Source organism: Chanos chanos, chromosome 2, assembly GCF_902362185.1.
Source record: "Chanos chanos chromosome 2, fChaCha1.1, whole genome shotgun sequence".
NCBI lineage: Eukaryota > Metazoa > Chordata > Actinopteri > Gonorynchiformes > Chanidae > Chanos > Chanos chanos.
Window position 1 is genome coordinate 29,509,259 of NC_044496.1, and position 27,210 is coordinate 29,536,468.

General features: G+C 43.5%; 1 protein-coding gene across 1 annotated transcript; it reads right to left on the bottom strand.

Annotated features, from left to right (window-relative positions):
• Window positions 1-15,527: 15,527 nt before the first annotated feature.
• LOC115804724 (cholinesterase-like) lies at window positions 15,528-25,408 on the bottom strand. The gene is made up of 3 exons (XM_030765230.1): window positions 23,880-25,408; window positions 23,235-23,392; window positions 15,528-15,655 (listed from the first exon to the last, which is right to left on the bottom strand). Exons 1-3 carry the CDS (start codon window positions 25,406-25,408, stop codon window positions 15,528-15,530), a joined length of 1,815 nt encoding a protein of 604 aa, XP_030621090.1.
• Window positions 25,409-27,210: the final 1,802 nt, after the last annotated feature.

Here is a 27,210-nt window from a genome sequence, read left to right on the forward strand (position 1 = left end):
TATTTAGGTTGCATTTCATCTGGAACCACCCCTTTAGCTCTGGTGCACCAACCCCCCCCCCCCCCCCCCCCCCCCCCACCCAGACAAACACAAGCACATGTGTTTAAATGATTTAAAAACAGTTAAGGGGTGAATTAAATGTTCCCTTGGAACTACATTCCACTCAAAAGCTCAAGGAGACTCATTCAGAAACTCTGTGGTCTGTGTCCATGTTTGCTATCAAAGCAACAGGGTCTCCATACACATTCATACAGTATAGTCTGATAAAGACAGACTAAAACACCGTGCAAACACACTGACTGATGAGTAAATGCATGATTCATCATTTTAAAGGCAAGAAAGGAAGGAAGGCAGGAAGGAAGTAGGGAAATACAAGGTCAGATACCTTTTTACAACATGTTAAGTAACAGTGTGTTCCTCCCTAATGCAGTGGTTTTAGAAGTGCACAAAAGGAGAAGGATTTACATACAAAGTAAAGAGCAGTGGGAAGAAGAGTTGAGTACAGGAGAAATGAAAAAAATAGCATTGTGATACACATTTGTTTTCTTATACAAATGAACCTTTCTGGAAATACAGCACACTGTGCCCTGCAGTGAAGTTTCCCAAATTTGCCTCCTCCACTGAGTCACTCAGAGTGCTAGAGGAAGATGCAGAAGAAAGTGTGGTTCATGATAACAGCAAGTAATGAACAATTAAAATTATACTGACACAGAATGACTACTAAAGGGCCAATACAGGAAGAATCCTAACCCCTCTCTGGATTACTAAACACTGGTTCATTTTACTCATCATCTAAATTATCAGTTGAACCTGGTCCTTTTCCACGTTATTACTTAGTCACTTGTATATATATATATATATATATATATATATATATATATATATATATATATATATATATATATATATATACACCATGTTCTCTCCTAGTTGCTTGCAAGGAGTCTCAATTCCTAGAGTTTACCAAGTCTTCTTATTGTGTATCATTGTTTTCCCTGTGTACCGACAGACCAAACAAGTTAACTGTTCCTGTCTTGTCTGCACATACCGGATACCTGTGTTCTGTACCTTGGCTGATAAATGTTTTGGATCTGCGATAGTGATTTCATAATTTTGTAGCTCACCAGCTTTTTTGCGTCTATGTGAGAAAACCTTTGGTGGATGCCAAAAACTTCCATCCTCTCTGGACTTTGCCTTGGTCTGGTTTAGAGTACTGTAGATGACAGAAAGTTCTGGTGTCCACTGCCACCTCTTCCTCTTCAAGACCACCCCTCACAAAGTTGAGCCAGTTTTTTCTCTTTTTGACCAATCACATCATTTCATGTCATGGCTGAGAACTTGCTCGCTGATTTTGGGAATCAACATGGCAGACAAACACTTCACTTGATTTCTCCATCTGTTCATTTTCTCTGCAATCATGTCATATTTTTCATGTAACCTAGGTGACATGTCTTGTCTCCAAAAAGAATGCTCTGAACTACAGCCTAAAACGTTGCCACATTTGCATGCATAACAATCACGTGCACACATAACAGCCATGAGACATAAGACGAACACTTTATATTTTTTATTTTGGATTTTTTTTTACCAATTCCATTGAGAACAGTACTGTAATACAGGATAGGGTGGAATTGAATAGTGCATGCCCAAACAGGTCAGTTTTAATTCAGTTTATGATTGGATAGGATTAGCATTAAGATGTGACATACTGAGTAAAGCGGGATACAGAGATATTGGTTTAAATAAACATCCATCCATGACCAGATTCACTCGATATTAAAAGCTTTTGAAGGATCGCTCAAATAGTCAGCAAGTAAAGCATAAAAAATGCACATATACTATATACATAAAATATACAAAATCCTGAGCGAAAGAGAGAGGGAGAGAGAGAGAGACTGTGTGAGAACACTTAAGAATTAGGCCAGAATTTGATGTTCTCTGGCGCTGAGAAAAAAAAAAAAAAAGATTTTTGATTCTATTTTGCAGAGTGCTCTGTAGCGTGACACAGCCAAACTCGACTCTTAAATAGGCCTCATCCAATGAATATGGATGAGGCACTGTGCAAGGTAGTAAATTGTGTGCTCCTTTGATTGCCGATTTCTTTTAAATTATTAAGGAGAGGGTGAGGAAAAAAAAATCTCGGTTGTGTTGGAGGCACAAACAGGCCCCCAATTTCCCAACATTCCCCTCTCTAACAACAGAATGCCCATAACACTTTTCTTTTGATGTCTTCTCTCTTTTTTTGTCTGTAAAGGTCATTTGAGATTAAAGGATCCAGCACAATTGTCAGAAAGGTAACAGTTGAGCTATGCTTAAAACATGACTAGAGCCCAGATGCATGAAGAGCTAAGACAACAAAGGGCTTTATTAAAGATAGTCATTCTAGTACCAGCAATAAAGCCTTCACTTTTCATGTGCCTTTGCATGTTAAGGGGCAGGGGAGTGGGGGTGGGAGTGAGGTTTAGGGGGGCTTAGACCTTTGAGAGAAAGCAGGTGATGTTATGATGCACTCATTTTCAGTACAATCTCATATATGCATTGTCTGCTTCATGACCTTCTGTGGTCATATCTGATTCTGTTCCCGCAAACATCAAATAAGATTACAATAGACCCATCTATATGTACATTCTATTCCATTAATGTTTGTCAGACAATACAAGGAGAAGAAGAGGTTTCTTCACCGCCATAAGAACTTGGGATCGATCCATTGTCATTGGGATTTTCCTCTTGTACTGATGCATCAAAACTCCTCCTCCATACTAAGCACTCTCACTATATTCATTTAGTATCTGGGGTTTTCTGTGGACTTCATTGAACACATTAAACTTAAAATGGAAACATGCCTGTTGGTTGTAGAGTCATAAGATTGATGAGGTAGACGGTACCATTTTAATTCTTTGTCTTTCAGCCTCTGTTTAGTTTCCCCTCTGCAGAGATATAATGGTCTCATTGCTTTTACGCTTTTCAAACACTTTCACTCCTTTGAATGAAATGAAAATTAAAATATACTTATAAATTAATTTGTTGCTCATAGAAGAGAAGTTGCTTTCCTACCACCAATCTTACCAGTATTTAAGCCTCTTGCTTTCAATATATTGACCATGCGCTGAACCAGTTTTCAACCTGACATCTTTGTTTCTCCTGGTGCATCATCATATCTCCTTTACATCTTCTGGGAACATTTTTTATGTGTCTTCTGATTCAGATAAAGTGTCCTTTCTTCTCCCAAGTCCCCTGCTGCATTCAGTCTGGGTTCTCTGCCTCCCACCAGGACACCGCTTGTTCTGTGACCAACTCTGTGGGTGGCACATGTTCTCAGCACACTACTCCTCAATGGTGCTTTGATGGGTCAGTCATTAGCAGCACTCAATCTAGCCATCTACATAACTGTTTGGATCAGCCAGCCAGCACCACAAATAGGCTCCAATGTTCTTTTTGCTGGATGAGACAAGCCCGTATAGGGTGAGTCTAGCAACTCTCTGCCCTTTTACCCTCTCTGCCCTTTTACCCACACTGTCTTTTACAGTGTCCCTACTGCTTCCTAACCCACTGCTGTCCCAATAACCCTCTGTATGTGCTCATGTAGAAGCTACTGAATTGTTATGCCCTGTTTCTCTATCCTCTGCTACCTGTCTTACCTCCAACACTTTCTTTCCCCTTCCTAACCTTCCTCTTTCTGCTTTCCACCACTGCAAAAGACCCCCCCCCCCCTTGATCTCATCTGCAGATCCCTTGTGTTTCCTACTCACTAAAACCACTCTATGTCATCCTCCATCTATGGTTGCTCCTGCAACTCTGTGCCTCCCATCCTACTCCCTTGGTACAGAGATACCTCTTATTCCTCCATCTTGTGTGCTGAGTCAGAAACCCTCACTTGACCACCAGGCTTAGAATCAAATCCTCTCAGACAGGGCTGTATCCCACCTCTAGAATCAGGCACTGCAGTGGAACCAGTGCGTGTACTGGTGAGGTCTCTATCTCAAGTTGCACAACTGTATATTTTAGCTACCAAGACTGATATGACCAAGTCTTATTTTCCAAGGGGGTTTCCAAACATGTGTTTTCTTCACTGATATCTCCATGTGTGCAATATTTGCCACAGTGCTCCTGCACACTCCATCTGTACTGTTTACGGTCACCCAAAGACATTTAATTAAACTTTGAAATGCTATTTGACAGCCACAATCAGTGCCTCCTGTCTCTCAACCGCATAAGCCTCACTCAGTTATTTTGGCCACAAAAGATTAATCATTGATCTCTCTGCCCCTCATAGCCTCAATTCATTTGAAGTTCCCATCACTGCTTAAACACAAAACTGACTGGCGTTGTGTGACGCCTGTCAAGACTTTGCTCCTATTCTTTCAGTGGACACACACTGGTGGCATATGATGTGCTTCAGTGAGCATCAATGAGTGACAACTCATACCCTGATTGTATTTCTTAGAGTGTATTCTATATAGAATATGGCTGATTTTTATTTCACTCAACATATATTTGAACGTTTTCAACAAGTTCATATAATTGTTGCTATTGGATCTGATTAAGTTGTTGTAGCCTTTGTTGCTTAGCATCCGTTGCTGCCTGTAAACATTGTCACTCGCCATTAGCTCATTGAAGAGGTCACTTGACATTATGAAGTGTCCTGTTTTGCTGTCATTTCAGTATAGTGTTAAAAGTGTTCACACTAATTACAAACAAAAAGTTTTATTTGGGTTCTGTTGTGTTGACTCCTTCATTTAATTTTGAGCACCCTGTACGAGAGGTTTGAAACACACCCACAAGGCCAAAAGACTTTAAATCCATCACGTTAAAACTTTCAAAATGGATGAGGATCATCATGGTCAAGGAATACAAAGAAATATATGATCCCTCGGTCAAAATTTTATAAAGCATGAAGGCTGGATCTGATGTGTTCTTCCTCCCACACAGAATCTAGCTGAGCTGCCCTCTGTTCTGAGTGCCACAAGCTGGGCAGTCCAGAGGAAAAGTTCTTGCTGGCCACCCAGGAGCTCTGGGTTAAATTCGCTGCCCACCCGGGAGCCCAGGGTTCAATAACCTGTAGGACCTCCAGAGACCAACCAGCCAAGCACCAGACTCATACCCCACTGAGCACCTCCAGCCCTGTGGAAAGAACACCCTAAGTGCAACGCCTGCAAATAAAACACCCCTCAGAGGGATAAAACCCACTGCCTGCCTCCTCATTCTCCCACCACAAAAGATAACTGGAAGAAGGGCATTGCCTGGAAGTAATAGCCTAAGAAATTGTACCTACTGGTGAGGAATAGTAGGAATGGGTTAAGTTTATGTTCTGGTCAGTAATATTTTGCCAGCGTGATGTTGACGTCTGAAGTCTGTGCTACTACGGATAAATATGCAATATAGAGGTAAAAGAAGTAATCCAGACAGGCAACTCCGTACCACTCGGTGTCTCCTGCTCATTTGTCAAATGACACCAATGCTTTTGGTGTGTGTTGGGAGGACCAAGTGACACTCTCATATTATGCTCCACTTAACTTCAGCATCAGGGGTGTTGGGCTTTTGTCCTTAACATTTTGTCACAAACATAAGTCCCACGCTTTTCAATGTTCTCTGAGGAGCCCTGTGCCAGATACTCAAAAAAAAAAAAAAAAATTCCCATCTGATTCACCTTTTCAACATGTTCCTTGCCACAGTGTCTGTCACCTCTCTGCTGGCCTCTGGCATTTCCACAATTACACACATCTTCTCATGTTGTCACATTCCTATTCACCTGGTATTTCTCAGTGTCTTTTTTATTGAATGTTTCAAAGGCTCCTCTCCAAAGGAAAAAGGTGAAGAGCACCAGACCTCTGGGAGACCAATTTTCTCCCTCTTGTTCCAAATGTGATCTCTCTCTGCTCGGACGTTCGAATTTCACCAAACAGCCTCTTTTCTCTCCATTACGAATCAAGTGTTGTTGTTCCTTCCTTTATCAAAGGCATGGCTTTTCTCTCTTGTACAAAGTCTTTCTCTCTTGATGACCTGCATTTACCCCCCAACAAAATGCCCTCTGTAGCATCAGGTGAATTAGTTCACTGCTCCATGGTCAAAAGAATTACACGCACTTCACTCCGAGTTTGCATACTTTACCGTATTGTAATTGTATCCAGTCATCATAGCAGCCTTCTCTAACAGTGCCATCTCACTGATGAACACCTCACACAAATTTCAGCATATGGCAACTTTGTCATTAAAGCTACACATAATCCTCACTGTAAATATTTAGCTGCAGATCTCCTTTCTTTTTCCTTCCACAGAGATAAACATAAATAAATATTGACTCTTGTTCCGATGTTTTCAGACATGATACTCTCATTCCTTTCTCATGCTGTGCTCTGCTGTCATGTTGGAAAGTGTGGAGAATCTTCAAATTTTCCATATCCTTTTTAGGACACTGGACTTTTAGAAGCCTATTAAAGGTACAGCCATATTAATGCTGCCCCACCAAGACAAGCACTTTATTCTGTAATTGCGGAGTTCAGTAATATTCAGAAGTTCATCAGGCCTCAACCCTCAGCCATCAGTTTCTCTTTCATCATCACTTGTTTTGGCCTAAAATGGTTTGAGGTGGTGATTCAGGGTGACCCTTAGCTTATTCGTTGCAGTTCACATTCTAAACCAAGTATACCTACATGTTCATCAGGCCACTACACCCTCCAACTATGAATTAATGAATGGAAATTAAAATACCACATTATTGTGACTTTTTCGCCTTTTAGCCCCCTTTTCTCCCAATTTAGTCATTGCCAATTCTCTGGTCTATTCCTCATCGCTTGCACAACTCCAGTGCTGGCTGGGGAGGGTGTAGACTACCATGTGTCTCCTCCACCACATTTGGAGTTGCTGACTGCTTCTTTTCATCAGAATGTGCCGGAGCATTTCTTGGTGAAGCTGTTATGGGTGTGGAGGTGCATGCTATCCATACACCCTTAATCTTGCACCCATCCCCGGCCAGCGAGATTTGCCATTGCAACAATGGTGACAGGATCCTATGACGACTTCAAAGCCAGGAACACTTTGGGTTGATGTGGATGCCTGGCCAAAACAGAAACACCACCGCTGTGAAACGGACCTGGGTCTCTGTGGCGGTGGACTGGTGGGCGTGTGTGTGTGTGTGTTTTACACCCCACCACTTTAATCTTACTAGTAGGAGGCAACCAACTCTCAAAATAGCCAGCTTTATAAGTGCGATTTATAAGGTATCTGACCACTTTGTTTCTCTGATCCATTTCTTTTTCAGACATTTTATGTATGCATTTGAGATCAGTGCAGAATGCAGTGCCATTTGGACTCTGCAGCTGGGTGATGAAACCTGATAAAACTGAACTAGGTCTTTGATCTGTCCAACCAAATTTGAGGCCTGGCTTAATTCAGTGACTCAAATGCTGGGAATCAGATGCTTAGCACTTCTGCATTTCAGTTTTGTTAGTTGTCTATTCTGTGTGTCCAACCTCATATACACTCACAAACAGTAATAGAGCACATTCTAACCATGTGTCAGTACTGGTGTTTGTCTACAGTCTCAAACATCAGTGTTGTAAAGACAACTTTCTAGATGTAATCTACAAGAAACAGCTGCTTCTTGATTGACTGCAATGCTTTGTCATTTACCAGATAGTGTTTCCTAATCCATCTGTTAACTACTACCAGACATTTGTCATACTTGTTTCAGTAGCACTACTGCATGACTATGCCTGATTCAAGTTTAGGCATGCAAATGACAGGATAAGACAAAAAATTCCTGACAAATTCCCCGTTTACACCTTGCATTAAGATGCAATTTTAGTGATCCAATCACAATTGGATAGCTCTAAGTACGTCCGTTTATACCTGGCTTTAGAATCCGTGTCTCGAGTGCCCACTTGAGATCGGATGTCACTCCCCCTCTCTATACACAAATAATCACGTAAATCATTTAATTTCAGGTTTGCTTTTTTGATTGGAGATAGTGCTCATGGCATGTGAGATGTCAGACAACTTTGCTGATCATTGATTGTTGTTTTGGGACATTAAGGCACATTAAGTTGTTTCCTTATGCTGGCGGTCAATGGAGAGGAAAACACTTAATGAGAGATAATGACCACACTCCTAGGATTTCGATTTTGATTTTTTGACAGGAGCAGGCGTTTTGGACAAGAGATGTCTGAGAGAAATTTGGTGGGGGGAGAGACTGGGCGGGAGTGGGCCATCTGGCCATCTCCTGTGCCCCTGTTCCAGCCCAAAAATATTCTTCAGCAATACCGACTGGCCTAACATATGAGACCACCATTCAAAAATAAAACGCTGTCATTAATAAAGAAAAAAAAAAAAAAAACTCATGCTGCAAAGAAGGGACATATGATCTCCTCTTAACTCTTAACAGATCTTATTTGTCTCCCATAGCAAAGAGTTCTTATTCACAAGGGCTGGATCAGTGAGAATGGTCCAGGAGGAGTCATCGCCATTTTGTCATTCACATGACAAAAACAGGTTTGCATTGACTCATTTTAAGTGTCAATGTGTGAGTACCACCAGGTCCTCTCTATCACTACAGTCTGTTAAATCACGTATTATCTCTTAGATAGATAAGTCGACGAACACAAAGGCAGCGATCTCAAAACATCTGATAGCAGGGGGCCTGAATTTCCATTTCATTTGCCTTCAGAGTTAAAAAATAACATGACATGATGTGAGTTTTGAATGCACACCAGATGGATGATTTTGTTTTGATCCTACACAAGCTGTTACCAAATTTAGCCTGCTTCATTTTGGGAGGAATATTCCAGAAGGGTTCTCACAACTCCGTGGCCAAACTCCTTATCTTAAACTACCGCCCGCTTGCCCTTTCTCTCTCTCTCTCTCTCTCTCTCTCTCTCTCTCCCCCACCTTCAAACACACAAGCACACAACACACACACATTCTTTTGAATTTTGCTGATTAAATGTTTTGATTCATAAACACATTTAAGCTGATTACAGATTTAGTTTTACTCAGCAAAGTTTTGCAGAGAGAGGGGTGTGTGTGTGTGTGTGTGTGTGTGTTGGGTAAATGATGATGGGGGGGGGAGGGTCTGCTGTGTATGTGTTTGTGGAGAGGATGAGTCAGTTTGGGGTATTAAGCACAGGGCTCGGCGAGTGAGGGTGGGAGTCGTTTTTATTGACGGCTCATGGCAACTGACTAGAAACACAATCAGGAAGAAGAGCCTAACTTTACTTCTGCTCCTACAAAGGCTTTGATCACTGGATTTTAATATTCATTCATTTTGCCATATCTCTCTCTCTCTCTGTGTAGGCTTTAGTAAGGTGAGAGGAGATGTGTCAACAGGTTGAGTCTCCTAACCCTGTTTTAAAGATGAATGTTTTGAGTTAAGCTGCAACCAAGCGTCTTACAATATTGAACACAAAATAGAGATATTCCATCACAGATAAGTATACAAACATTTTTACCCTTCTATAAACACCTGTGTAATTTATTATATTACCTCTCACGTTTGCAAAAAACAAACAAACAAAAAACACTGATTAACAATAAGATCCTAACCAGATGAAGTGAAAATGCTGACATTATTCTGAGACATATAAAATACATAAATTAAGACAATTAAAGTAACTTGGCCAGTGACACCCGCACCCCCCCCCCCCCCCCCCCCCCCCGACCAGTCTCTAGCTGCATTACTGTGTTTGTTTACACCAGTTTTCTGAAATGTAATCCATAGTACTGGAATCATTGGTTAAGCTGAAAAGAATGAACAGTAAGGATTTCTTAATTAAGTTCATCCAACAACAACACCACATATTTCCATTTTCCTTGGTATTACTTGGTATTTCCTTGGTATAACTTGGTATTAAACAACTAATGCCCGGTATTTTAAACTTTTTTTTTTTTAAACTTCCCCACTTGAAAGGGAAAAACTGGTTCCTTCTTTTGCATCCAGGTCATTTTTTTCCTTTGAGAAGGTTTTTGAAATAATTTTCCTTGCACATTCTAATTAATGTATTTATGTGAGGAGACCTCCACACTGTGTCCGCTCTCTTTTTTCCTTTTCCACCTTTTTCCCTCTTTCATCTGTAGGAGAGAATTGTGTGAGACAAAAAAAGAGAGAGAGAAGTTCTTTTCTTGGACCAGTTTTCTTCCGACACCCAATTCTTTTTTTTGCGCTTTCACAATACCCCTCGCCCAACCCCTTCAAAAAATAAATAAATTAACAAATAAAATTGTATGTCTTAAGGACATTTTCCATTACTGCAAATAAAATGAAATGAATTATAGTAATCTTATTTCAGTAAGCCTTTCGCTCTCTGGCTCTGTCTCTGTGAAGGTCCACGATGTGCAGGAGAACAGATGTGTCTCCAGGACCCTGCGCTTTTGACTCAGACACATCATCTGCTCATGTCATTTCAGTGAGACAGTCAAGGCCCCAATCCTCACATGTTATAAGTGAATCATCAAACTAAAAGGCCTGTGTGTGTATGTATGTGTGTTTGCAGAAAGGCATAAGGAACAGGAAGGTCAGTTAATATCAAAAAGGACAGTGAACTAAAAGATTAAGCTGGAGGACACTGTCTCTGACCTGCTTCCGGCAGTAGAAGGTACTAAAGCACACACACACACACACACACACACACACACACACACACAAAGAGAGCGAGCCTACAGCAGTGTCTTCTTAATTAATGCTCTGATGCATAGCTGTTTGACCCTGGAGTGTGTGAGGTGTGTGAAGTGTGATAGAAACAGCCAGGTAGATCTGTATACTGTTATATCGCAGACCTGACTGCATCATCATCATCATCCTCATCCTCACCCTCTGGCCCCACCCCACAGTTTGAAAGCCACCCAGATGATGAGGTGATTAAGTCGAAAAAGCTGTGGTCCTCCTCCCCGCCGTGGTCTGACAATCACAACCTCCACTCATCCTGCTGATTACAATCTGTCTGCCTCTTCTTCTTTTTTTCCCCTTTTCCCTGTCTTCCCAGCTTTGCCTGGGCTGTGAGGAGACGGAGGGATGAGTGGAAAGGTGGAGGGTTGTGTGTGTGTGTGAGTGTGTGATGGGATGTAAATCTGAGGTTATGGTCAGTATAGATATAGCACATAGATGTTTACTGATAGGATTTGGTCAAAGTCAGTGAATGAGTTACATTATGGAGCCAGAATCTGTACTCTGCCTCCAGTGACCTGCGTCAAACATGCAAACCTCAGTCACGTTATAAAAGGATAAACCAAACATGTGTACTAACTCTCTCATGCTCTCACACACAGACACATGCATGCACACACACACACACGCGCACACACACACACGCGCGCACACACACACACACACACACATACTGTGTGACATATTTAGGCATATTTACTGGTTGTGTGTGTTGGTTGTGGATGAAGGAGGACTGCCTTTGATCAGACTAACACTGTGTTTGATGTGAGATTTAGGCAGAAGACCAGGCAGGAGACTTTTGGAAACTACAGGATGAGGTGAAAGGCTGTACATCAGCGTGCTTTAAAACAGGGCTGAAAAAAAGACTGTGTCTGTGTGTATGTGTATCTTTAATGCCCAACTGTGTGTGTTTATATATGTGTGTGTGTGTGTTTGTGTGTGCTCACCTTTCACACCTGCGTGAATATACAGTATGTATATTTAATGTCTGTGTGTATCTATGTTTCAAGCCAGCCTATATGGATGTTCTTAATGTGTGTGTGAGTGACAAAGTGAAAGATTTCTGTCTAAATACAGAGAATAGAGAGTAAGCACGCATGCTCTTCTGGTATCAACACATCCACATTGGCCTATTTTGACTGCGCTAGTTTTCATCTTCCTGTTCTCTCCCCTATAGAACCTACAGATCCATAGAAAGAAGACACGGTAACACATGTATGCGGAGAGAAAGATAAATATGGGGAGATATTTAAGGAACATACAGACAGACATATGGGAATTGTATATGCATTAGTGTACCCACAAGTACAAAGCAATTTAATGCATCATTTCAAACAATTATTATGAAGCAATGGCAAAAGTTCATCGCATGCATAAACATATGAGATGGGAAAGCTACTTCTAAATCTTTGAGAGTTTTCTTTTTTCCAACTTTTTTCTCTTTATCATAAAGCTTCCATCTGCTGTTTATCAATGTCAAAAAATTCCCTACACATTTTAGAAGTGTGCTGAGATTTCTCTCTCTGTTGTTCTTTTTCTTTTCTTATTCCTCTGCTAATCTAGAATTATCTTTTATTAGATTGGCATGATGGGAATACCAACAGTGGTGGCAGAAAACAACTATCACCTTTCTGTAGCTCCTTAAAGCCTCCACCCTGTCTCCACACCCATAACCACATTCTCTTATATCATTGGCCCATCTCTGTGTTACCATATTCCCAAAACCCTTTGCTCTAGGAGTGAGAGAACACAAACAGGACACAAGCCACCACCCTTTCTCTAAATCAGTAACCACATTCCTGTATATCATTACCCGATCTCTGAGTCTCCACGTTCTCTTATGTCATTACCTGATCTCTGTTTCCACGTTCTCATATCATTACCCGATCTCTGTGTTTCCACGTTCTCTTATGTCATTACCCGATCTCTGTGTTTCCATGTTCTCTTATATCATTACCCGATCTCTGTGTTTCCATGTTCTCTTATATCATTACCTGATCTCTGTGTTTCCATGTTCTCTTATATCATTACCCGATGTCTGTGTTTCCACGTTCTCTTATGTCATTACCCGATGTCTGTGTTTCCATGTCTCTTATATCATTACCTGATCTCTGTGTTTCCATGTTCTCTTATATCATTACCCGATGTCTGTGTTTCCACGTTCTCTTATGTCATTACCCGATGTCTGTGTTTCCATGTCTCTTATGTCATTGCCCGATCTCTGTGTTTCCAAGATCTCTTATACCATTACCTGATCTCTGTGTCTCAAAGTTCTCTTATGTCATTGCCTGATCTCTGTGTTTCCACATTCTCTTACATCATTACCCGATGTCTGTGTTTCCATGTTTTCTTATATCATTGCCTGATCTCTGTGTTTCCAGGTTTGCTTATATTAGGCCATTGCTACAGGGTCAGTCAGCTCACTGAGTCAGGAGTTTCACCTCAGCTTCACAAAGCCTTGGCAAACCCAACAGAGCAGCAAGAGCCTTTAGGAAACAAGTGATACAATGTGTTTTTGAAGCAGGACGTCTGCACCTTACCCCTGTAACCAAAGTTTACATATATGACTGTTCCGCTCACTATGCAATAGCTGTGGGATGAAGACATCTGGGCCTTGTTTCTGCTCTTATCACTGCTCCATTTCTCTGCTGACGGTCCAGCACCGGGCCAGGCCCAGCGGACGAGTATCCCTATGCTCCACGCCTGTGGGCCCACTCAGACTCTCCCATTTTAATAAGGCCCACATGACCCGTTCCCCTCCCCGCCCTGTCTATGGGACTGCTGTTTTTTTTAAAAACCTCACATGCTTACGGCAGCAACACACACGGGGCAGTCAAGGTGAGCAAAGGGAGCAGTAGTGCAGAGAGAGAAAAAATAAGAGAGAGAGAGAGAGAGAGAGAGAGAGAGAGAGAGAGAGAGATAAAGGACTCACCCTCAATCCATCTTCACTTTGGATTGCAATTAGCTCTGTAATTAGAAACAAGGCTATGGTTTTGTCCGCTCCACGTAGCACACTGGCCTCGGAGGAAATCACAAACCACAGAGACTGTTCTGGCTTAGAGGGAATGTGAGAGAGAGAGAGAAAATGTACCATCACATTGATTTTTTTTTTCTCTTAATCAGACTCTCTTGTGCTGTTCCACAGCAGCACTGTGTGTGATCTCATTCTCCCTCATTTCAAAAACACAAGGCAAAGCAGCAAACAGAAAACATGTTAACATGCTTGTCCTTTTCTATTTCTCTTTTACAACCCATCGTCATTTCTGACCCAGGAGAAGACGATCTTAAATGACAAACATTGTTAGAAAGGACAGCACTCAATCACACTGACCATCCACAGTAGAGGGCTCTACGACAGAGATGACCATTACTGTAGATGCATTACTCACCACACACCCAGAGGAGTTTTGCCTTTTTTCAGGAAAGGATTTACCTGTCTTTGGGAGAAGGTCTGAGGTCATCTTCCATCTGACGGCTGGTAAAAGGTCGAGAGAGGTGTAGTTAATGGGTGGCATACAGCGAACAGCCATGGCCTTTAAGTGGCATGACTCCATCAGTGCCACCAATAAACCCAAGCAAACATTCCCTACTGCCCAAAACTAAAAAGGCAATGACCAAATATGTGAAGGTGCAGGACTGTGCGCGCACACACACACACACACGTGCACCCACACACCCACGCATGCACATGCTTGTGCGCGCGCGCACACACACACACACACACACACACACACGCACTCACTTATTTTATTTCTAAATAACCAAAACGACGAGTCATTTAAGGTCTTCCTTTAATATTGTGACCTTTGTGATATTATCATGCACTGACTGTCCATTCTCACTGTCTCTGATTCTTAAAATATTACTGAATGAATATTACATTCATTTAAATATTTAATAAGGCACGAAGACAAAAAAAAAAAAAGAAAAAAGATAATAATCATAATGTCACAATTAGATCATGACCTGAAAAACTTAATACATACAACAAACCAACTACAGCTGCTCAAACTCACAAACTCACAGGTAAACAGAACGCTGTCTTATGAACACCCGAATGCACTTAAAAACAAATAATATACAGTTCCATTATAAATATAGTGCAGTCCTTTATGGCAGTGTATTCAAATAATACAGAGGATAGGGTTATAACCGTGCTCTTTAACAGGGAAACACAGGAGAGCTCATACAATAAGGATTAGATTACATTATGACACAAACAAACAAACAAACACATTCCTAAACCCTCCACTCAAAAGGTCTGAATTTTACATGTTTATTTTCTGCTGTTTATAACTCTGTCTTTGGTGTCAGTTAGGCAGAACAACAACAACAATAACAACAATAAAAAAAATCCCTCTGCAAAAGAGCGCAGACCTTGTGTGGCCGTCTGTCTCAGCTGTAGCTCTGATGGGCTGTTTCGTGCCAGCTACACTCTGAAGACAACCGGCTCAGAGCAACTCATGACAGACCGCACATCAAATATGAATAAGACAAATACATTTTCGCAAAAAGCCAAGGCTGTAAATGCTTCATAAAATGAGCATCACAAGGCAAAATAAACACAAGCAATATTTTACAAGAGGCAGAGGAAACAAATAAACAAACAAACAAAAAAATTCAGTGCACAGTTTCAATTCTCAAAATCCACCACTGATTGATTGATTGATTGATTGATTATTGATTTCAGATAGGATCACCCTGATTTTTAAAAGTAATTTTACTGGGACAAATTTTGCTTTTTGAAAAAAATGTGCCCTGGAAAATTACTTTATTTGCTTGTGGGTAGAGTGTGAAAAGAATAAAACAAACAAATGAATAAACCAACCAAACCAAATCAAACCAAACCAATCCAAACCAGAGATGGCTGAGTTCAGGGGCTCTGGCAGTGTTGTTTTTTGACAGAGCTGTAGTCATTAAATTGATTTTTCCAGTCCAGCATGTAAGAGAGCCAGCGATGGAACTGAGCCCTCCAATGAGACTCTACTTCATCAAAACTCACTGGAGGAGAGAGAGAGAGAGAGAGAGAGAGAGAGAGAGAGAGACGGGAGGATTGGGGAGAGAGAAGATTAAGATCAGTAAAGCTCAAATTCACACCTAAATTTTACATTAGCACATCTGAAATATCACTTCAGACAAATGCAACAATCAGCACAGCAAAGGAAGAAAAAAATGAGACTGTCCTTCAACACCCTACAGAACCACTCACTGGTGTAGCAGCACTCACACAGACTGGTTTGCGTCTCTCACTGGAAACTCAACCCCATGTCTTTATCTGTATGCCTGAGCATGCAACAATCATGAAACTCCACTCTGTGCAATTCAGTCCTCCCCTTGCCTGCTCCCAAGCTCCTTTTCTCTGAATGAAACGTTTACCCCACTTCTCAAGGTCATGTCCCCTATGTAACACTCACTGCCTCCAAGGGAAGATTTACTGCCTCAGGTTCCTTCTTATAAGGAATAAACCAGCCTGTTGCTTAGTGTATGTGATGTTTGTTTTTAGCTGCCTTTTTTTTCTACCAGCCCTGGGTTTTGGAATAATCTACAGCCGGAAAAATGCTGAAAAGTTCTCTCTCTAATGTTCCCTCTCTCTCTCTCCTCACATAGCAGCAGCTCACACACCCCTCAGCTTACACTATGTTTGACTGACTGTTACAAAAGAAAAAAAAACCATTTCACGGTGTTTAGCTAAAAGGTTGTTTGAAGCAGCATTTATTTCAAGATGCAGTCACAGCTTTCTCAAAAACAAAGCCATGAACTATAGCAGAGATGCTTTCAGTGTCAAAATCATTATATACCTACATGACCATTACAGTGAGGAAAACTGTTTTTCAGACACAGCAAGGTATGTAAATATTTCAGTATGTCATGTTAACATTTTTAAGCATCTTTGACCAGAGTGGACAAAAACCATGTCAGCGAACATTGTTTATTCATTTATTTATAAAGAGAGAATACTGTAAAAAAGAATGAGATAGGCATGCAATAAAATGTTAATAAAGAATAAAGAGAGACAAACACAGTGTTCAGTCCCTTCTTTCTCATCCTTGTTGTATCTTTTTGGCTCCTCTTTGAAGTATAAAATAAATCCATCCTGATTCTTTACTAATACACTAATAATCAAACACATAACGTCATCATAAACACTGAGTGGTTTAATTCAAGATTCATGACAAAATTACAATTTGCAGGTCAAGTCACACAACCTGTAATCCCGTCCTATCCCATCATTATGCCCTGTCCCCATGCCCTATCCTCACACCCTGTCCCCACACCCTATCCTCACACCCTGTCCTCACACCCTGTCCTCACACCCTGTCCTCACCCCCTGTCCTCACACCCTGTCCTCACCCCCTGTCCTCACCCCCTATCCTCACACCCTGTCCTCACCCCCTATCCTCACACCCTGTCCTCACTCCCTATCTCCCCGCCCTGTCCCCACCCCCTATCCTCACACCCTGTCCTCACCCCCTGTCCCCACCCCCTATCTCCCCGCCCTGTCCCCACCCCCTGTCCTCACCCCCTATCTCCCCGCCCTGTCCTCACACCCTGTCCCCACGCCCTGTCCCCACCCCCTATCTCCCCGCCCTGTCCCCACCCCCTGTCCCCCCGCCCTGTCCCCACCCCCTATCTCCCCGCCCTGTCCCCACCCCCTGTCCCCACGCCCTGTCCCCACCCCCTATCTCCCCGCCCTGTCCCCACCCCCTATCTCCCCGCCCTGTCCCCACGCCCTGTCCCCACCCCCTGTCCCCACGCCCTGTCCCCACCCCCTATCTCCCCGCCCTGTCCCCACCCCCTATCTCCCCGCCCTGTCCCCACGCCCTGTCCCCACCCCCTATCTCCCCGCCCTGTCCTCACGCCCTGTCCCCACCCCCTATCTCCCCGCCCTGTCCTCACGCCCTGTCCCCACCCCCTATCTCCCCGCCCTGTCCTCACGCCCTGTCCCCACCCCCTATCTCCCCGCCCTGTCCTCACGCCCTCTCCCCGCCCTGTCCTCACGCCCTGTCCCCACCCCCTGTCCTCACCCCCATATCTCCCCGCCCTGTCCTCACGCCCTGTCCCCACCCCCTATCTCCCCGCCCTGTCCTCACGCCCTCTCCCCGCCCTGTCCTCACGCCCTGTCCCCACCCCCTGTCCTCACCCTCTATCTCCCCGCCCTGTCCCCACACCCTGTCCCCACGCCCTGTCCCCACCCCCCTATCTCCCCGCCCTGTCCCCACGCCCTGTCCCCACCCCCTATCTCCCCGCCCTGTCCCCACGCCCTGTCCCCACCCCCTATCTCCCCGCCCTGTCCCCACCCCCTATCTCCCCGCCCTGTCCTCACACCCTGTCCTCACCCCCTATCCTCACACCCTGTCCTCACACCCTGTCCTCACAGCCCAGTCCCCATGCCCTATCCTCACACGCTGTCCTCACCCCCTGTCCCCACGCCCAGTCCTCATACCCTGTCCTCACACCCCAGTCCCCATGCCCGTCTCCCCACAACCTGTCCTCACAGCCTGTCCCCACACCCTGTCCTTATGTCCTACCTTTATATCATTCCCTCTCATTTCCGTTGGCTGAAAACTGCAAACGGGGTAAGGAGACAGTGACCCCCACAGAAGCCTCTGAAGGATCAACGGCTCGAACAATACTCCTTCCCTTGGATGTGTTCTTCAAGAGACTAATACATTGAACACAAACCTCATTCTTTTTCTGTTCGCTGAAATGTCAGCTGGCCATTTCACGCTGTAGCAGCTTTTCCCTGGTAGCTTAAATTCAGATTTCTCAGTAGATTCTAAAAGTGAAAAGTTAGTCAGAGTGGTGTTTCTTGTGAAGAATTTTTACGGATGTCTTTCTGAAAATTGAAACACGTCAGCATTCCATTTATTAATGATAATGTCATACTCTTCAAACATCATTATCATTAACATTCCCTGTAGTGTGCAGCAGATTAAGAAAAAACCTTTTACAAAGTTACACAGTTATTTCAAACCAGGCAAAACATCTGTCAATCAGATTAATTAATATTTAGACATATGATGATACTGACTTCAAGTCATGATTTAGAGGGTTTTTGACTGAAAGACCTGTGCATATAATTTTAACGAAGAAAAAAATATATCTTGAGGTTTATTTCTGAAAATCTGAACCTCACATTCTTAACATCAACCTGTGTGAAGGGCTCTCTAAAACAGTGGTGTTGTTTTACACAGCTAAAGGAGCATATTGTTTATTCTCTGGACAGGAATATCACACAATAGTATACTGTATAAGGACATGGTGGCGCAGTGGGTAGCACTGTCGCCTCACAGCAAGAAGGTCTGGCCTAGCGGCCAGGGTCATTTCTGTGTGGAGTTTGCATGTACTCCCCATGTCTGCATGGGCTTTGCTCCAAAGGCATGCAGGTTAAGTGAATTGGAGACACTTAATTGTCCCTAGGTCTGTGTGTCTACCCTGCGGTCACCAGTCCAGGGTGTTTCCCTGCCTTTCGCACTGGGATAGGCTCCAGCACTCGCTGCGACCCTAAATAGGATAAGCAGCTTGGATAATGAGTGAGAATGAGTGCATCATATATCATATTTCATTCTGAAAATGAGTGAGTACACTGTATAATGGGGATACCAAAGATGTGGTTATGGCACTGTTGTTCTACCATACATAGATTTTCCCATCATCCCTGCAGTGTGAGTGACCATCACAAACACAGAAGGACTGACTGATTAGCTGTTTACACACTACAAATGTGGACATGAGCAATAAAGGAACCAAAGTTCCCACTGGTGCAAAATATACATATACAGTGCATATGGAAGGTTTTCAGACCCTTTCAAGTTTTCCACATTTTGTTATGTTTCAGACTCATCTTAAAATGGATTCAATTCATTTTTTTTTCTCATCAGTCTACACACAATACTCCACAATGACAAATCAAAAACAAGTTTTTGGAGTGTTTTGTTAATTTATTCAAAATAAAAGACTGAAATATCCCATTCACATAAGTATTCAGACCCTTTGTTATGACACTTACAATTGAGCTCTTGTGCGTCCTGCTTCTATCAATGGTCCTTGATTTGCTTCAACAACTTCATTAGAGTCCACCTGGGCTTAAATGAACTCATTGGACATAATCAGGAAAGGCACACACCTGTCTATATAAGGTGTCACAGTTGATGGTGTATGTCAGAGTGAAAACCAAGCCATGAGGTCGAAAGAATTGTCCGTAGACCTGTAAGGTGGGATTGTGTCAAGACACAGATCTGGGGATGGATACAAAAAAAAATTTCTGCAGCATTGAAAGTGCCCAAGAGCACAGGAGCCTCCATCATTCTCAAATGGAACAGATCTAGAACTACCAACAGTCTTCCTAGATCTGGCCGCCCAGACAGACTGAGTAATTGGGGACAACGGGCCTTGGTCGGACAGGTAACCAAGAACCCAATGGTCATTATGAATGAGATCCAGAGCTCCTTTGTGGAAATGGGAGAACCTTACAGAAGGACAACCATCAGTGCATCACTCCACCAATCAGGCCTTTGTAGCAGAGTGGCCAGATGGAAGCCACTTGTCACTTGTGCTGGAACGGTAGCGAGCGAGTAGAGTGTTGGGCAGTGAGTATACCTCACTCCCCCCACACCTTAAGGGGCGTACTAGCGACTAATGCTAGCGCCCATGGGTTTTAGCCTCCTTGCTAGCGCGCCCGCCTCCCATCCCGAGGGTCGCCAGTTCGAGTCCAGTGTGAAACAATGCAGAGCGGTAACACAGGTGTCATAACAAAGGGTCTGAATACTTATGTGAATGGGATATTTCAGTCTTTTATTTTGAATAAATTAACAAAACACTCCAAAAACTTGTTTTTGATTTGTCATTATGGAGTATTGTGTGTAGACTGATGAGAAAAAAAATGAAGTGAACCCATTTTAAGATGAGTCTGAAACATAACAAAATGTGGAAAATTTGAAAGGGTTTGAAAACTTTCCGTATGTACTGTATATACACATATAAGTATAATATCATTTAGCATCCAACATTCACTACATTAGTTTGTATCCAGAAAAATGCACCATCATTTCCAGAATATGTCAGCATCTCCCTAAATTCAAGCTCTAGCAGTGAATCTCCTATTTAGCACTATTTGGTCTGAATACAGCACTCCTCCGTTACTTTCACCATGTTATCCTGCGAAGTTAAATTCTGAAGTCAAATTATTTGAGTTTCCCAGAGTTTCTGCAGTGTTTGGTAATGATGTCAGAACTGTTACATAACAGGTTCATTACAGCACCTATAAACACAGCTGTACAGTGACTGCAATGTTCTTAAAAATTGCAATGTTCTTAAAGCAATGCTAAGAAGAAAAAAAATCCCTTTTCTTTTGCTTTTCTGTCTAAGTCAGTCTTCTTTTTGCCACCCCACCCCCCACCCCCTTATTTCTTTCTTTTGCGTCTGAGACAGGGAGACAACATCCCCCTGTTATGAGGAGTAAAGCTGTATCTGGCATTGCCTGGCCACAGACTGCCACTGTTTGATTTGATTTCCAACAGAGAGTGACGGAACTCAAAGTTACATTCTCTTTATTTAGAACAATCCAGGGTGGAGAACCGCTATGTTTAGTTCCCCTCTTCTGTCATGAAATTTCAAGAACAATTAGCTAACACTTAAAAAAAACAAACAAACAAACAAAAAAAACCCCTTGCTTAAATATCTTGAAAAATTCCTATTATGTCGAATAGAAAAAAAAAAACCAAAAAACATGGTGATCACCATATTAAACGTATTTTTCATTTCTCAGAACAGCTCAAAACAGTGTTTCAGATGCAATTAATTTTTGATTTCAGTGCTAAATTCTCGTCAGGGCGCTCAAATAGTAACAGATTTCCAGAGCATTCCCTGTGACACCTTGCATCATAAACAAGCAGACAACAATATCAGCACAGAAAGTGATTGAGAGAAAACAGAAGAATATTTCAGCTTTCACATAGTTTCTTTTCCATACATTGGCTTAATGTATGTTTTATGGTACTGTTTTTAAATGATCTTTGTGTAAGCGAGTGCAAGAGAGAGAAGAAGAGAGATGCAAAGAAAGTGTGTGTGTGAGACAGACTATGTGAGCATGACTGTATGACTGTGTGTGTTTGTGTGTGTGTGTGTGTATGTGTGTGTGTGCACGCACCTAAGGTGAGCGCGTGCGTGTCTGTGTGTACAGTTAGGAAAGACAAGGGGGAAAGCTAGACTGATACATAAAGAGAACAAAATTCATTTAGGCAACGACCATTGTTAGCCTAGGTGCAAAATGGAATTGATTCATTCCATCCCAGTGTCAAATTCAATTCCACTCCTGAACGCTACATAGTCTGGTTCTCTGGTTCTATCCGCACATTCCACTCCTGATGACAGATAGGCCAGAACATCTACGGTATCATTCCTGCATGCTGCTGCACGCCACCCTGCAAAGACACTCTGAGGAAGTGATCAAACTGCTCTGGGTTGGCCTGAGTGCATGGATATAGTTGTTTATCACTGGGTTTGGCCCCTCTCTTTTAGTAATACACTTTGGTTTCTGCCTGCAGGCTGTAAACACTAAAGAAGCATCACACTGTGTGATCTGCACACTTAAATGAGCTTGCTAACTACAACAAAATGCTCCAGCAGCTTGAAGATGGCTTTTTGCCTCAAATGCCATTACATTTAGAATGAGACCCCATCCTCAACCAAAGAATCACAACAGACTCACATCAAGCTTTCCCTGGTGTCTCTGACCACTTCCACTGACTTATCTTAGACTAATTAGTTGAATAACAAACCAGTGTGACTCAAAACTTGACCTACGGGGACTGAAACTCAACAAACACGTAACGCTGATACTAAAAATTCACTAATTTCATCAATTTCTCTCTTCAAAAGCTGTGGAGGATCTGTGTATTGGCCTTGCATAATTATGTGTGTGAAGGGGAGTTTAGGCATTATTCATGTCCTAATAACTGTGGAGCTATAAGCAAAACGCTGACCCTGCACCCACACAGCGTGCTCCAGCTCAGCTCCTGCTTCCAAAGGCATGACAAGAAGGGCCCGAGCAGGGCACAGGAGACTGAGTGTGAAGAGAGAGCTACTTCAGGAGGAGGCACTGTAATATCCAGCAGAGCGGTGGGGGTGGGGTGGAGTAGGAACTAAAGAGGACATATTTGTGTGTGAGTGTAAGAAAAAGAACATTTGAGCGTGTGGTTCTGTGTGCATGTGTGTGTTCGCGCGTGTGTGTGTGTGTGTGTGTGTGTGCGCGCGCGCACCAGGGTGGGAAATAAGCACCGGCTACCAGCCAAATGCTGGTAAAATATGAAAGTGGCTGGTAGTTTTAAGACACAAAATAATGATTTACTATTGAGTGGCTGGTGAATCTGAACATTTATCTGTCTGTGGCTGGTAGATGTTAACATTTTAAAAAGTTAATTTCCCACCTTGGTGTGCGCATGCGAAACAACAATAAATGAATACATACATAAATAAATACAGGAAAGGTTAGACACCCAGGGAGCCCTTTCTCTCTCTGTCCTCCATCTTTCTCTCATCCTCCTTACCCAGTCTCTCTCCTTCTCTGTCTCTCACTCACCTGTAACCTCCTGTAGTTTGGGAAGGAAGCTGCCCCAGAACTTGCACTGTTGAGCCCTTAACATCCGGAGTGTCTTGGGTGTACTGGTGTTCAGGGTAATGTACTCCTGCTGCTCCAAAGTGAAAAGCGGCCAATCAGAATCCTCCAGGCTGGGGTTCCTACAATACCAGCCAGAAAAGTTGTTCCCAGACAGGTTTCATCAATACTCACCTGGGCCACTATTACACTGCTTTCCGGAACAATCAATGAAAAAAAAATCAATACCTGAGACTTTCAGCTCTTAAAAATATCATGTAGTTTGGAACCTCTATACATATACAAATATGTACATACACCTTCTAAATTTGTTTTGCTGTTTTGGCCAACACAAGTGGATGCTACTGATGGCTCCTAAATGTATAGATAAAATCAGTAGGTACAAGTCAATTCATTGTCAAAGCATCCACTTTCTTAAAGGAAAAGTACACTCGTGCAGTTCTGTGTAATTTGTGCAGTTCTGTGTAATGTATTTTTTTCTTTTTGATGAAAAATACAATATGGAACTAAAAAACAAACCCAAGATGCCTGTGAGGTACAGACAAACACCCTCACATTGGGATTCTGCATGCCAAGCCTCTGAGCTGACGTGGATTTTTAGAAACTCACCCCTTTCTAGCAAAGTTGGCCCAGCGTCGCATGATCCGCCTGCTCATGGCCACTTCCTCCTTCAGGTATCCCAGGGTGCTATTCAGCGGCCTCCCAAACACAAAACCGATCTCATCTCCATGCATCACACCTATCCACTCCGGCCAGGGGCTGACTGAGGCACGGTGCTCGAAGTGGTACACCCTCGCTCTTCCACCAAACTGTGTATACAGGCGGGCGAAGTCCAGCAACGGGCATGAGATGTAATGGTCTCCCACCAGCCAGCCAAGCGCGTCTCGGTTTTTCTGGCCATTCCGTTCATCTGTCCAGTCGGTGTACTGAAAGGCGACAGCTTCCAGTGCCATCTGGCTGAACCCAGGAAGGTTCCAGGTAAGACCCTCCATAAACTGTTCCCGGTCTATCAGACTCTGGTGGTGAATAGAGAAACCAGGAGAGCCATAGACCAGGAAGTAAGTGCCCTCATCTCTGTTGACACCCAAAAGGATGTCCGTCTTCAGGAAGCGCCCGGACTGTATTAAGAGCTCGGGCATTTCCAAGAGGAAATCACCATCTACAGTGGCAGTAAAGGGATGGCCCATAGGCATTAGAGCGGGGACAACACTCGACTGGTGTTTGATGATCTCCTCTGGCTTCACTCCCTGTAAACAAGTCTCCACCTCATCAGCAGAAGGACCGAGGGGACAGTCCAGAAGGCGAGCGAGAGTGAGCGAGCGGTTCCAGATTTGCACTGGTTCGACAGCCGGCCACACAGCATTGGGTGTACCACTCTGGAGGATAGCCCGGTTAAACAGGCCTTGGCTGCCAGGTGACAGGAGGTGGAACCCTGCAGAGGCAGCACCAGCACTCTCCCCAAACAGTGTGACAGAAGATGGGTCTCCTCCAAACGAGGCCACGTTCTCAGCCACCCAGCGCAATGCCAGTCTTTGGTCCAACAGCCCAGCATTTCCCCTGATGCCTTCACTCTCAGGGAGTGAAAGGAACCCCAGTGCGCCCAGTCGGTAGTTCATAGACACCACCACCACATGCTCCAGCTGGCTAAGGAAGCGTCCATCGTATACGTCCAGGGAGGCGGTGCCTGTGGAAAACCCACCCCCGTAGATCCAAACCATGACGGGCGATAAGGGCATAGTTGGTTCCTGAAGGCCGGGGGAGGGTGTCCACACATTCAGATACAGGCAGTCCTCATTCATCCTGGTGTTAGGGTTCCACATCTCCGCCCCCGTGAACCCTGGGAACAGTGCGTCTATTTGCTGATAGCAGGAGCTGGAGAACTGGGTGGCTTCTCTCACGCCCTTCCAAGGAGCTGGAGGTTCGGGTGGTCTAAAGCGAAGCCCGCCTACAGGAGGTTTGGCATACGGAATTCCCAAGAAAGTGGCCACAGGCCCAGAACCACCCGGTACCGGAGCCCACATTCCCCTAACTCTGCCACTGGTTGTGGAGATGACCAGCTCATCTTGCCCTGCTGTTGACTCGAGATGAAGGAGGAGAGCCAGGAGCGTCAGAACCACACAGACATGAGCCCACACCATGGTGTCCTCGCGTCTGATACACAAGCAAAGACAATTAGATGTAACGAGGCTATTGAAAACAGATTTTAAAAAAACACCCCTATTAACAGTTAGCAAGACAGCAGTGAGTAATTGCTGTTTTCTTCCATGTTGCTTTTGTTACGTATCCCTCGCTGACATTCCATCTCTAATATATTACACAACAATGACAAAAACAACTGGGTCAGAGAGAGAGAGAGAGAGAGAGAGAGAGAGAGAGAGAGAGAGAGAGACAGACAATGACACTTTGTTGTGTTTGACTGACTCCAGATGGAAAGGATGATGGAAGAGACAATCCAAACGTTCTCAGTGACTCATTCGGTGTGATACAATCCCCTGCTCACACTCGCTCGCTCTCTCTCCTGGACACCAGATTACTCAACTATGGCCCCCACCCCACTCAAAAAATTGATTTCTAAATTTAGTAGTCTTGATTGCTTGTTGTGATAGCGGGTGAATCCCTCTTGATTAATACCGCCTGTCTGAGCCAGACAGATCCTCCCAGAAGGCCACGGTCTTCAGGCTGACACAGCCAAGGATGCGGGGAGACCGTGGTTTCTAGGAAATGAAGAATCAGACAAACTTCATCAGCTGACATATTGGCATTTTTGGGGTCTCATCAAGGTCTATTTTATGAGGAGAAACCACCAACCCACCCCAACACACACACTTCTATCTTTAATTTCAAAATGGCAGAAATATTTTGATAAGCTTAATAAAGCGGAACAACTCAAGTATTTATGGCCAGAGCTGTGGATGTAATAGCTGACAGGCTGTGAGAACCACTTCATGGCTTCAGCCCTATCCTGGAGCCAATGTTTACACTTACAAGTATAAACAGAACAAAACAGGGGGAAATAAATCTTTTACAGGCTATTTTTGGATAAGCACTCAAAGCTAAGCCCGCATTAGTAAGTTGCCGTCCTCCAGAATCAGTAGGTAAGAGAAACATTTATACCCTTTTTTAAGTAACATTAGTGTACATGTAATTAAATTAAAGCTAGATAGCATTTCCAGGGTCCAGTTCTTACAACTCACTCTAAAATGACTCGGAAGGGCAAAGTCTAGCATATACTTCAACATTATACTTCTAATATCCTCATACTATATCGCTGAATCTACCCTTTACTACCTACCCTAGCAAAATCTTATAATTTGACAGCATAGGGGATTTATGATCAACCAGCTCAAAGGACAACCTCATACTGGGATAGCTGAATCAAAGTTAGATGACAGAGGGACCTTACTCCAAGACCTGTGTGTGTGTGTGTGTGTGTGTGTGTGGATACCCCCATTTCAGCCTGTTTCATGTGTGAACAGTGTAGAGAGAAGGTGAAGAACAAGTGATGACTAAGGCACACAGGGGCTTTTAGACACACAGTTAACAGCGGAAAGAGAGGCAACCACACAGCAGTTTTGTACATAAATATGATGACATTTTACATATTTTCACACTTCCTGCATTCCAAGATCTAAATCAATCTGAATCCTTTGGGAAGATGTGTATGATAGCCAGTGACCATAGAGTGTATCTCTTCATCCAGGCAAAAAATAACCTTCACTGAATGTATTAGGTCAGAGTGAAAGAGAGGGGAACAGAGTGACAGAGTGGGAGTGGGGGGGGGGGGGGGGGGAGAGAGGATAGGGGGAACAGGGTGGGAGAGAGAGAGAGAGGTGAGGGGGGGCAGAGTGGGAGAGAGGGGGAGAGAGAGAGACAGAGAGAGAGTGAGATGAAATGACTCCTCCACACAAATGACCAAGAGAGGACTGATAGATGCATGATC